This window comes from Dicentrarchus labrax, unplaced genomic scaffold (genome assembly GCF_905237075.1).
Source record: "Dicentrarchus labrax unplaced genomic scaffold, dlabrax2021, whole genome shotgun sequence".
NCBI lineage: Eukaryota > Metazoa > Chordata > Actinopteri > Moronidae > Dicentrarchus > Dicentrarchus labrax.
The window spans coordinates 24,829,328-24,842,351 of record NW_026136710.1 but is presented as its reverse complement, the minus strand read 5'-3'; the positions used below and the strand labels follow the sequence as shown (position 1 = coordinate 24,842,351).

The 13,024-nt window shown below is 38.1% G+C and overlaps 1 protein-coding gene across 9 annotated transcripts in view; it reads right to left on the bottom strand.

The window, feature by feature from the left end:
* Positions 1–13,024, bottom strand: part of nrg1 (neuregulin 1) — a 55,933-nt gene that overhangs the window by 38,878 nt on the left and 4,031 nt on the right. For 6 of the 9 annotated variants that reach the window (XR_007886197.1, XR_007886196.1, XM_051412297.1 and 3 more), the window contains exons 3-4: positions 11,464–11,602; positions 6,308–6,375 (exon numbers count right to left, since the gene is read on the bottom strand). Coding sequence is in view for 7 of the 9 variants with exons in the window: in XM_051412297.1 (XP_051268257.1) it covers positions 6,308–6,375; positions 11,464–11,602 (207 nt within the window). In the remaining 2 variants the exon portion in view is untranslated. Of the gene's footprint in view, positions 1–5,346; positions 5,406–6,307; positions 6,376–11,463; positions 11,603–13,024 lie in introns of all 9 variants that reach the window. The other 3 variants (XM_051412294.1, XM_051412293.1, XM_051412295.1) reach the window with 2 other exon arrangements.

Genomic DNA, 13,024 nt, shown 5'->3' with positions numbered 1-13,024 from the left:
GCCATCTCAATGCCGCTAGTTATACCTAATGAGGAGTCAGCTATTTTTAAGTATTGCTGCCTTTAATTGATAGTGATAGTTGACAGGAAAGGGGGGAGAGAGAGGAGGTGAGACACAGCAAAGGGTTTTCATTCCAGAATATTTAATGTAACAGTAATATTTCTATAATATAATATTTTAGATGTACTTAAGTTAATTTAGAGTTTGATTTTCTTTCAGCATCTCCTGCAAATTCTGTTGACGTTAGTCTATATCACATTTTCTATTGTGTATTTTGGCATTTTAAAACTTAAATAACTGTACATTTTGCTTTTATCACATGTCCCTCTCCCTTTGCTCTGTTATTTATTAATTTTATTAATAGCAAAAGTTTTAATACGCAGTTTCATTTGTATGTTGATTTTCTCTAACTGTATTTTAGCTGTTTGGATATTGTTCTTAACAAACCTTTTTGTATATACCAATGGTAATTTTGAAATAAAACAAGCAATACATATTGTGAATTTCACTTAAAAACCACAGTCTAAAATGCTTTTAGGCCTGAACCATGTAGCCCAGTTCTTGGTGGAGCGCTCAAATAATTAAATGCTTATATAATAAAGAGCAAAAAGCTTCATAAAGAAACAAGGAGACAGGATTTGTTGAATGTTTTGGTAATTAGTCTTGTCAGCCATCATGGGGAACCTGAAAAAACCAAGCAGGCTCCACGCCGTACACTTTAACCAGTCAACTGTTCTATAGTGCCGCTGTTTTTTAAGAATATTTTGCATTCCATTTTAATTAAATTGTCTCATTTAAAGGGAAACTAGATATTTATATGAATTATTATCAATGTGATTTAAATGTGCGAGATTTATCCAAAAGGCTAATTTTCATCTGTTTTCCCTGGGTAGGTTGGTATTACACATTTCAGTACATTTCTACATCTATTTTAGCACATATCAGATGACCCTGCCCTCAGTGCAGTGGAAGAGGCAGAACCGTCAGAGTTGCTATAAGGAAGAAGGGAGATAAGGAACCGTTAAAAACATACATCTGGTGGGGGTGGAAACAGGAAGGCAGGCGATAGATGGTGTGACATCACACTGTAGAACTTTTCTATATAAACTTGTATGACCATCTCAAATCTATATATATACATAGATATAGGACATAAACACACACATGCAAACTCTAGCATGAAAGTCAGACGCGCTACACAGCTATCCACTACCCTGACATCCCCACACTGACTTTCACTAGCACTGAAGCAGAGAGAGAAATTAACTTGCCATCAAGCTGTTAAGTATGCCAAAGCTACAGTTGAAACTATGAAATGTATAGGTAACAAGTATGCCAGGCTTTACAAAAACAAAGCTCCCACTTTCTGCACTAGATTTTCATAGTTTTGGCTAAAATTCTGTGTCACTTGAATAAGCTCCTTGGAGGTTTTATGGTGAGAAAGCCAAATGTTTCACCTGTAACTGTGCAACACTGAGAAGCAGGCATGGGTCAGTTGTCTAAACACTAATGACTGTTAATCATATATCAAACTAAATTTCAAACGGCAGTGTCTGAATGTGGAAATAAAGCAGATAAGATATAAGTAAAAAAAACAACGTAAAACAAGAAATTAAGAGCAATGACATTTCAAGTGCCTTAACACCTAGTTAATTACAAATTCAAAAAATTTAGTTTCCTGTACCTTTAAAATACTTGTCAAATCATTCCAATTACAACATCAATTACATTTTTTAAAACAATTTTTGTATTGTATGAAATACCTAAATTATCTGGATACATTATCTGGATACACTATTATACATTAAGACACTTCTACTGCAGTAATATGTTTTGATGCATGCACCTTAGTGTGCTGCCATGCCAGACAGTAAGTTAGGGCGATAGGGATACACTCAATAGTCAACACACTTAATTTTAGCATGCTATCACAATCACGCAACATTTCTAACACATACTATTTTAAAAAAAATTTTAAATTGTGAATTTATCTGTATTTATTTTGACTGTTTTGACTATAATAATAATACTTGTATAAAAATCGGATTCAAAAACAATTGCAGAGCAAAGACTATAATTTAACAGCAGACACTGCAAGATGTCACCTTACCAGAAAAACTCAAAGCAAAGGAGCACTGGAGAACCTCTTAGAGTGGAAAGCAAGGGGTAGATGGTTGATCATACAAGCTCTGACTTTAACATCAGAAACTGTTGTTCACACCCCACCTCTTACCAACAGTCAGTGTTGATTTCCATTAACAAGGAATCTTATAGTTTTTAAATTCAACCCATGATCACCAAGTTGTTTTTGTGCCTAAACCTAACTCTTAATGAAGCAATGGCAGTTTGTAAAGGTGAGGTTGTCCTAACAATATAAGCACCAGATCAGAAAATGTACTGTATGGATCATTTGGAGGTCAATGACGAACAAACTGTTTTGTAGTTTAGTTTGGAAGACTTTGGAAGAAAAATGGAAAAAAGAGTGAGGGCTTTGTTCAGCTATTTCTGCTCTCAGTCGCGGCATCGTTACCACACCCACATAATACAGTAATAGGAAGGCACCAAATGGTATTTGCACTTGTTTGTTTATGATGTTTATAATAATTATTGTGAGATCAAATAGCTCTGGGTGGTCATGAACAAGAGCTACATTTGGATCTGTGGGAACATACAGCATGGGTGAAAATCTGTTGAAACTGATCAGCTCATTATTTTGTGAAAATAAATATTATAAAAGTTGAAAACAATGACCTTTGTGCAAACTACCTCATGACATATTAACTCTATCAATTTTCATTGCAAAGCCCTACTTTTAGAATAAGAATATGACACACTGCATGTCATTCTGTCATTCTCTGCTATGTATAACACAACAAATACTGTAGCCTGGTCAGTGGTCCTTTGAACCCAATTATAATACTGAAGGTATTTCTCTCGTGACGTGCTGGGCTCTGCAGTCGAGTTAGCAATAATAAATAGGCAACGTCCAGTTATACTTTCAAAATAAAGCTTGTCTAGTTAACATTGTGAAATGGTTGCAGTTTTGCTTAGGTTTAGAATGTAAGATTGTAAGTTACGACATAGCTTAAGTTACTGAATAAAACGTAACTTATGTGATGAACCTGACTCTGATGGTGGGCATGTAAAGAAATGACGCTAAAAGTACACCTATAGCATATATATATATATATATATATATATTTATATTAGAGTTCATCACAGTACAAAGACAGCACTGGTTAAAGTATAATATAGTATAGTATAATAACAACCTTTGAATTGCTTCCGACAATGGACTTAGATCTTAGTGCTGCATTTGACACCATTGACCAACATATTCTATTACAGAGACTTGAGCATCTAATTGGCATTAAAGGAACCGCACTAAGCTGGTTCAAGTCCAATTTATCAGATCGTTCGGTCCGTGTATGTTTTGGTCATTCGATTTTCCTTACAGAAACGGGTATTAAAAAACAGAAAACGAGTGGTTATTTGATTTTCGTTTTAAAATACAAAATTAAAATTGAAATAATAGGCGTTTTTCTTTTTCATGGTCAAAAAGGGACGAGCACTGAAGTTCTTGTACTTGGCCCCAAACACCTGATGGTATTACCTTGGCCTCCAGCACCACCGTCAGGAATCTTGGAACATTACAAAAATTAGACACAGCCTGTCACAGACGGATGCATTTGTTACTTCTAGGCTGGATTACTGCAACTCCTTATTATCAGGCTGCCCCAATAGTCCATTAAGACGCTCCAATTAATTCAGAACGCTGCAGCACGAATACTGACAGGAACTAGGAAAAGAGATCACATTTCTCCTGCATTAGCTTCTCTGCACAGGCTCCCTGTAAAATTCAGAATAGAATTTAAAATCTGAATGCAGGGCAACTTGTGGTTCCTATGGTCTCTAAAAGTAGAACAGGAGCCAGAGCCTTCAGCTACCAAGCTCCTCTCCTGTGGAACCAGCTTCCAGTTTTGGTTCGGGAGGCAGACACCCTCTGCACATTTAAGAGTAGGCTTAAGACGTTCCTCTTTGATAAAGCTTATAGTTAGGGCTGGCTCAGGTGAGTCCTGAACCATGCCTTAGTTATGCTGCTATAGGCCTAAACTACTACATTTCCCATGAGGCACTGAGCTTTGTTCCTCTCCCTCTCTTTCTGCACACATGTCCCATTAATGCATGTTACTAACTTCCCTTCTTCCCTGGAGTTCTTGTGCTTTCTCGTCTCACAGGTTCTCGTGGATCCTGGTGGTTCCTCCTGCCATGGTTCTGCTTGACTCCCACTGCTAATATTACTGATATTATTGTTATTATTATTATTACTACAGTTACTATTATTACTATTATCATTGCTCATTGTCCCCATCGAGGTGGCTGTTGTCGTCATCGTCATCTTCTTCTTCATGTTCATCATCATCATCACCATCAGTCACTACTATTAGTGTAGTTGTTGCTACTGTTGTTGCTGTGCACCTTTGTCTCTGTGTCTGTCCTTCTGTCTTTACCTCTGTCTCTCTCTCTCTCTCTCTCTTTCTCTCATCCCAACTGATGGCCACCCACCTAGAGCCGGGGTCTGTCCGAGGGTCCTGCCTCTTAAAAGGAAGTTTTTCCTTGCCACCATCGCCAAGTGCTTGCTCATGGTGGGAACTGTTGGGTCTTTGTAAATAATTTTATAAGGAGTACGGTCTAGTCCTGCTCTATTTGAAAAGTGTCCTGAGATAACTTCTGTTATGAATTGGCGCTATACAAATAAAATTGAATTGAATTGAATATATATTTATATATATATATAAGTTTTGTGGCCACCAAAGTTTTTCCTTCATGTGATTTTGGAGAGGTATGTGCCTGCATGGGTGAAACTGTCAAATAATACCATACAACACTGCACATCTTCCAGCTTTTGGATATAGAATACATTTGACCTTGTGATTCCCATTGGCAACTGCTTTAAATGTGTTCTAATAGAAATAGAAAGAAATCAGGTCTTTCATATATATATATATAAGGTAGTCATACCTTAACAGGTAAATATAGAGCATAGAGACAAGCATAGAGACAAGAAAGACTGGAACACTGATAATTTACAAATCTCAGTTTGTAAATGCGCAAACTTTTGTCATTTGAAATAAATAATATGGAAATAAAATGTCTATAAATTCTACAATACCACATGCAGCTTTAACATACAAAATAATACAGAGAAACAAACATCAACATGCAAAAGCTTTGGGGCTGCATAGATCACAGATCTAAGGAGAAGAAAAACAGGTACATAGCACAATAACTGTTAACTGAGCATGCTACCAATCCGAGAACAGACAGAATAGGAAATAGACATACTGTAAAAGCTGGCCATTACATAGTTTTGGCAGCGATCACCAGTAAATTCATTTGGACACCTGAGAAGGAAAGAAAAGAAACAGACAAGAAGATGGAGGCAGTTAGTTTATGCAAGAATTTTGGAAAACCCACGACAGTCATCACTGGTGTTGGCATGAAGGGCCAGTTAGACCAAGATGTTGAGTCTGTGAGCCTGAGTTCTATTAATCACCTCAGACCTACATACACATTGTGTATGCAATTTAGGGAGATTATAAGAGACAGAAATTTGCATGTACATTCACAGCCACTCAGGACAAGCCTAGACTGTAATATAATCCTACATAAGGGGTGTCACCATGACCCTACCCAAATTGCAACATAGGTCCTGATGCATGGTAATCAAAAAGAGAATATAGCATTCCCAGTAATGGCTCTGTTTGTCCTGATGTGGCAACAGCCCAACCAGTGATCTCCTGGGTTTCATGTATGCAAGACCTTTTTTTTAACAACCGAGATTGAACTTGAAACATCAAAATCATTGCTGCTGAACCAAACACACAGTGGTCAGTCTAGCACTGGACCGTTGGGGAACAAGAGTGTCCTCCTGTGTGTTGGTTTCTGAAGGGTTGGAGGTGTGGCTGAATGGAAAGAGCAGTAGGTGTATGTCTTACCTCCAGACAAGACACATCACTTCAACTTGAGATGGAGGCAGTTCACTGCTCTGAATGGCATGGATGAGGTGTGATGAGATGTGAAGTACATGCAAATTTCAGTGCACTACTTTGCAGAGGAGAGTATGCTTAAAGGGCTCCATTTGAGCTCATAGAAATAGAGTTAGCAGATCAGAACAATGTCTAACCGATTCATATCCCTGTATATAAGGGAAACATGGATTTCTCTGCCATTTCTTGGAGAAAACATGACACGGGTGAAACACCAGCAATGACATGTGGGATTGAATACAGTTGTGTGCACATACGTTTTGGGTCTGAGACTTTCTTAAGCACAGCTTGTTCACATCGGTGCCCAGTGAATCCAGCCAAGCACCTGGTTGATGGGTAGAAAGGAAAAGAGATAAACAGCGCTGACTGTGTGAGTACACATGGACCAACACAAAGACATCCAGTGTACAAACATAGCATGATCCAGGATACAACAAAATCCTGAATTATGTTCACTAACAAAGTTTTTTTGAAAATCCAATTCCAATGGTTTTAAGTTTCTCACGTTCTAGAATATCTGCACATGGTATGTTTAAGGTAATGGGAAATCTGTGATTATTGATTCAACTTTACATGTTTTTGAACATGTGGATTTAAATTGTTCTGAACAATGTTGGAATCCACTGCCAGACAGTCTTGCAGGACCACCACAACATGGAAGTTGAGGGTCACATGGCTGACAGAGGTAATCAAACTAGCACTAATTGGCATTCTGTATTCTCCAATCTCCAAGTTTTACTCTAGCTACCTCATGGTCCCCATGGATCCTTACAAAGTCTTAAATGTAGTTTTTGATATTCAAGGTCTAAAAATGTATTAAAATGTCTGGAATACAGGAGGGGAAATTTGATCTTTGGGCTATTTTTTGTTCAGTTTTTATGTAAGTATTTTATATCCCACAAAAATAACCCTTGTTTGTGTGTTAAAAAAACCTTTCACCTTTCAGCAAAAATCCCCATTTAAAAAACCCTGTCATTTGTGTAATTTGTGTAAATCCGATGAGTTTTTTAAATTAGGAGGGGGCTAGGTTTCTTTGAGGACAGAGTCACAGGGAATGAGTTAAGGGGCTCTTAGCAGAATTTTGTTTAATTTTAGTTGACATCAGGACCAGCTGTGCAGAATATGCTAGAGCATTAATGGGTATAGTGGAGCAAAGTGTATATTCTTTTAAATTATGAAATAATGAAAAAAATAGTAATTTTTTTGTTTGGCTGCTGGGCCAGTAAAACTCTGAACTACTGGCAGAGGGGGCCAAACAATTGTGGACACCGACTGTAAATCACCATTTTAAAGCTGAGAATAAAAAAAAAATCTTCACGGGAGGGCATGCCCCATTACCTCCCCTAGTGGGTTTGTATCTTTGATACCTTTTTCACCCCAGATGAGTTTGCACTCGCTGCTTGGTAGGTGTTGTAGTACACTTTGTATGGCTATGAATATTTCCTTTATTCAAATTCAGTAAAACCTATGACAGTGCATGCTGCAGTCAGTTAGTCGATTCATTGGCAGGGGTGGTATTATTTCCAGAGCTCAATCCTACATTTACCAGTAAATGGCTATTTTCTGCGGCCATGATGCCAGAAATGGTAGGTTAGGTTTAAGAGACTGTGGGCCCCTATCTCAAACCCGGCACAAAGCAGCACACAGTGTGAAAGATTTAGTGGCATCTAGCTGTGAAGCTGCAAATAACTGAACCCTGCTTGTGTCTGTTATGTCTGGGAATGAGAAGAGATTATAAAGTGTGTGGTGTCAGGAATCCATCTTGTTTTGCAAGTTATATATGCGCTTGTGTCCAACAACAGTGGTTCAGACCAATCAGTGCCCTGGTTTGAGCTACAAATGTATGAGCTATGGGGGCAGGGTTTAATGCTAAGTGTGTGTGACAACACGTGTGGGAAGTGACTGTTCACTTCACGACAACAATCATGGCTCAGAGGTAGCGCGGGTTGTCCACTAATCGGAAGGTTGGTGGTTCGATCCCCGGCTCCTCCCGCTGCAGGTCCTAAGCAAGACACTGAACCCCGGAATTGCTATGAATGATTAGTTTCCATTCTGGTGAGTAGTTGGCACCTTGCATGGCAGCCCCTGCCATCAGTGCATTAATGTGTGTGGTGTGTACAGCGCATTGAATGGTCGAAAGACAGTCCATTTACCAAGGCTTTTCTTCATTGAAAAGATGTAGCTTCAGTAAGAGTTTGTTGATCTAATTGGTTGAAGTTCACCTGTGATAGACTGTGATAGACAGTGATAGACAGATGGTTCATCCAATCACCTACAGTATTTTTTTAAAGGGGACAACAGCAGTTCTGTCATTTTGTGGCTGATTAGATCCAGAGTTGTTTCCCTTTCCCAAAAGAAAGAGAAAATATGTTTTAAAGGGGAATTTGGCAACTATTTCAACTCAATAATAACTAATTTAGAAATCATTTGGATGGTTAAATGGCCTGTTCCGGTGTTAATGGTGACTTTCCCCGCTCCCCCTAGCATCCCCAGGCGGAAAACCAAGTTTGCAACTTTGGGACTACCGTCCCATTAAGTTGGAAATAGGAAGTATCCTGAGAAGCAAGAACGAGCGAGAAACACAAACTGCTTTACGGCAGTTCCACATAAACGCACACACCTCCCTCAATACCGGTTAGCCACGCAGGCTATAAGAACAAGCGACGATGAATGTATTACCCACCTCGGTAGACATTGCTCCACACGAAAAAGTTGCCCAGCAACAAATGCACATCAGCAGCAGTAGAAAGGGGGAGGAGGGTGCCGCAAGTGAGTTTTTTTTACGACAGTGTTTTGAAATATACGTCCCAGAGCTGTAGGGGGAGCTTGTTGAGAAAACATGCGACAACAAAAGTGAAAACCAGCGAAGAAATGGCTAGAGTTGCCAAGTTCCCCTTTAACGTCTCTGTTCGTCGTGAATATGATCTCATTATGTCACACACAGCAGTCTTCAGACAGATGAGCACCTGTTTGTGTACTCCAGAAGAATCCAAGGGGCTGCCCAGGCCAAACACCAGCTTACCTATCTGTTCTGCATGGTTCTCACGACAAAAACGTAGGTCTCAATGGGCATTCTTAGGAGGATTGTCTTCATCTACTCCTCAGCTCTCCTCAAAGAATCTGCTCATTTGCATGGTAGTCCTGTGATCCAAGGCAATCAGAGATCTGCCAATCCTCTTGGGATGTCTAAATGCAAAGCAGTTGCTTGAATGGTGGTGAGAATGGCCACTAACTTTAAGGACATACCTTACTTGAAACAACGCTCTCACCACCCTAAAGATTTTGGATTGGTTCTGCACTGCTCTTGCTGTTTTTGAACTTTGTTTCGACCCAGTTTTAGCAATGAGAGTTAGAGAGAAAGTCCTCATTCTCTATTGTGAGCCCACTTGCATGGTGGCTTTATGGACATATGACCCTTGCTCCTTGTCCTGAAATGTATTTGACTCACTGGAGTCAATGAGTCTCATGCAAGAACCACTTGTACTTGAACAGATTCAGTTTTATGTGGCATGTACAAGTAATTTAAGGGAATTTGTAGCATTCAACATTTCTCTTACATATGAATAACATTTAGTGGTCCAGACCTGTTGTCCGACTTGATCGACCTGAAAAACATCCAAATGAATTTGGAGATCATCATGGCTTACCCATTTATGGAGAGGTTTTGTTTTGATTTTATGATTGTATTTTCATATTTTGTCACAGACATTTCTACAATTCACTAAATGTTAAAAAGAGAGTTTCACTTTGACAGCTGATTCAGGATTTTTATGCAGGTTGCTGACTATCCATTGCATCCAACAGTGTTCCATCAGCTACTGTTGGCTATGATATTATCCTCTTTGATATCATCTCATGTTAATCATGGACCACTGTGCGTTAGATAGGAGTCTGACTCTTAAATTTAAATGTTTATGCATATTATATCAGTAGCTTAAGATGATCAGCTTAAAAGTATATTTGAGTTTCTTCAGTATTTGGAACAACTAACTCTTGAACAATAAGATGTAAGTTTCATATTTAAAAACATTTCATATCTTGTGTTGCTGAGCTCATTTTCACATTATGGCTACTAGGCTGACCACTCAGAAGTGTTTCTGCTTTCCCGACCAACAAAAAGTGGAAAACTGCATTTTCATTACTTGTAGTTTAGTGTTGACAGCTGAACCTAAATAGAACTGATAAGATACATTATTTCAAAGAATGAAGAAACGGTCAGCAGATTTGTTACTGAATACAGATTTGATAAAATGCTATCGAACATGAATCCTAACCACACATCGCTCAATACTGTTGGTGGTTTAGCCACTGATTAAAGTCTAAATCACTAATGAATAAACAGAAGTTATAAACCTATAAATTAGTCTGTTATAGGTCTTATGCAAGGGAATATATTCTGCACATGTATGAAAGGGGATACAGTTACTTGTATTAGGGTGAACAGTCGCTTTTGACTCTCCCAAAGAACTCAACTTCTATGAATTTTAGTTTTAACCATCAGATGCATGCATAAAAACAGCTACACATAATTGCAAGTTAGCTAATGTTTTGTTTTAACATTAGCTAACTTAAGATGTGACTATATATGTACCACTTTTCTACAGGGATGAGCCTTGCACATAACATATCTACATTAGTACAGGAAAGGAGAAAGTTGACTGAGGTTCTGACCGAGACTCAACTGTTATAAAAGGGGCGGGAAAGGTCATGATTAACCTTGATCTTGATGATATCTTGTTCAGTGAACAGTAGCTCAGAAGGGGCAAACCAAATGATGGCTCTAGATGGATGTGGATAGATGCTCGTGTTTCGCACCCGCAATGTATTTTCTCCATTGCGGTCAGAGGGGGAGGCTGAAGTGAGGAAGTTCTGATCTGCAACTATACCGCTAGATGCCACTAAATCCTACACACATTTGAATCCATAAATTTCACTGCTGGGCCTTGAGCTGCAGAAACACAGTGTCACATCTTTGTAGTAGTTTAAAAATCCTTTCATCAAGAATCTGGATGTATAAAAAAACACAACTGGTGTTTCTCACGAGTGACGTATCTTACTGACATTAAGAAATGTGCTGCATTGTTCTGCATTTCTACTCTATGTTCTTGTACAATAATAGATTGTTTCATATTTTTGATGTTTTCATTAATTCATGTTTACTCTATTTTTGATCATGTAGCTTCAACAATGTTTCCCTCTTTGGTTGCTCTGCTATATTAGTACTCTCCGTAAAGTAATTGGTAGCTTAGTTAAATATACTGTATTTTGAAAACAACTCCCCCAAACCTTTACACCAAAATTACATTCTGCTGGCATTCCTCAACATATAGAGGGTATAACTGCATTAAAACATTTTCATTCAGATGAAAACTTAATTCAAAGTCAGTATTATAACCCTCTGTCCATGTCATACCTGCAGAGAAACTTTGTGCTGCCTGGCATGATTTCAAGGGTGAAGCATTCCCCTCCATTAACACAGTAGTTCCTCTGGCTGTCACTGCAGCGCGTTACATGACTGGAGGTCTTGGCTGTAGTGGTGGTGCTGGTGGCAGCTGCAGAAGACAAAGTATAATTAGTACAGCAAGAAAACAACACTTGTACTTCAATAAATAAACTAACTTGTGAATGGAGTTTGGTGTGCAAGCTCTGCTTCAAGAGAAAATGCATTGCTCTGATTGTTTTTGTGAACTTTAAAACATTGCTATCAAAGCCACTATTGTTTATGATTTACTTTAGAAATATGAATCAGTGATCAGTGGATGCATTAGAAAAAGACCAAGCTGTAGCATCCATTGATCAATAGCCTAATATGGACAGTAAATATTTGGCACCAATTTAGCTCCAGTGTCTGCCCAATGCAATGGGGTGTCAGAAGTGCCACAGTTACTGCTGAGGGATTTCAGTAACACATTATCATCTTCCTTGTGCCTGATGGAGGGCAGAGAGGAATGCAGATTTCTCTGCTTAGTTTTCAGAAATAAAAATGTTCAAAACCATTAAAGCAGTAAGAGCTAGGGTTGTATTTGCAGAGCATTTGTGAAAGTGAAAAAAATTTGAGCAAAATGGTCTATATGTGAATCAAAAATGTACACATCTTGTTAAAAACCTCAACAAAATTCAACAAAATAAAAAAAAATCAATCAGTTGTAAACATGACAACAAAACATTTTAGCAGTTTACATCTAAATGTGATACACACTGATTACACATAGACTGTTGGCCTAAAAATGTTTTAACTGTGCTCGGTTGCCAGTATTATTAAAGTTTAATAAAGCTGTTTTAGATTTTATTAATTTAATTCTAACTTATCACTTCCTGTACATGTTTCACAATCAATACATTTTAATGGGAAGGCAGGCTCAAGCCTTCATTGTAAAAACACCACAAGTTTTGACAAGTATTAACAATGCTATCAAGGTTACTAACAAAAAGGTGCTTCAATGGAATTAATCTAAAAATAGTTTCTAACACTTCTTTGTCTGCCCCTCTTAGTCTTTAAAAATCTGTATTTTCTAACAAAGTATTTTAATGCGATGTAGAAAACAACAAGTGATATTACCGGTACTTTGCATGTAAACGACTACAATTTGTAGCTAGCTGAAATGGTTAAAGGAAGACATGCAGTAGCCTCCAATTTAATGTAGATTTAACTGTTTTGTATCTATCCTTATAAAGGACATACAGAGGGCAGATTGCCCACAGAGCTGTTTGTAAGGGTGTATCTGTACACCAGGTCTCTTCAGCTATCTCAAGGGAGAAAAATGTCAGGAGGGCTACTCTGTGAACTTGACAAACCTCCATATTAAACAGAATAGGGAAGCATGGTTTCAGAACATGTAATAATGTCTAGTCTCAATATACTTTTTACTTTAAAAACATATCAGTAATATATCTAAATATTTTGACACAGTGGAACCCAAGTACTTCCTTGAAAGTGTTCTGAAAACAAATATCTAAGATTAAGAAAGAGATTA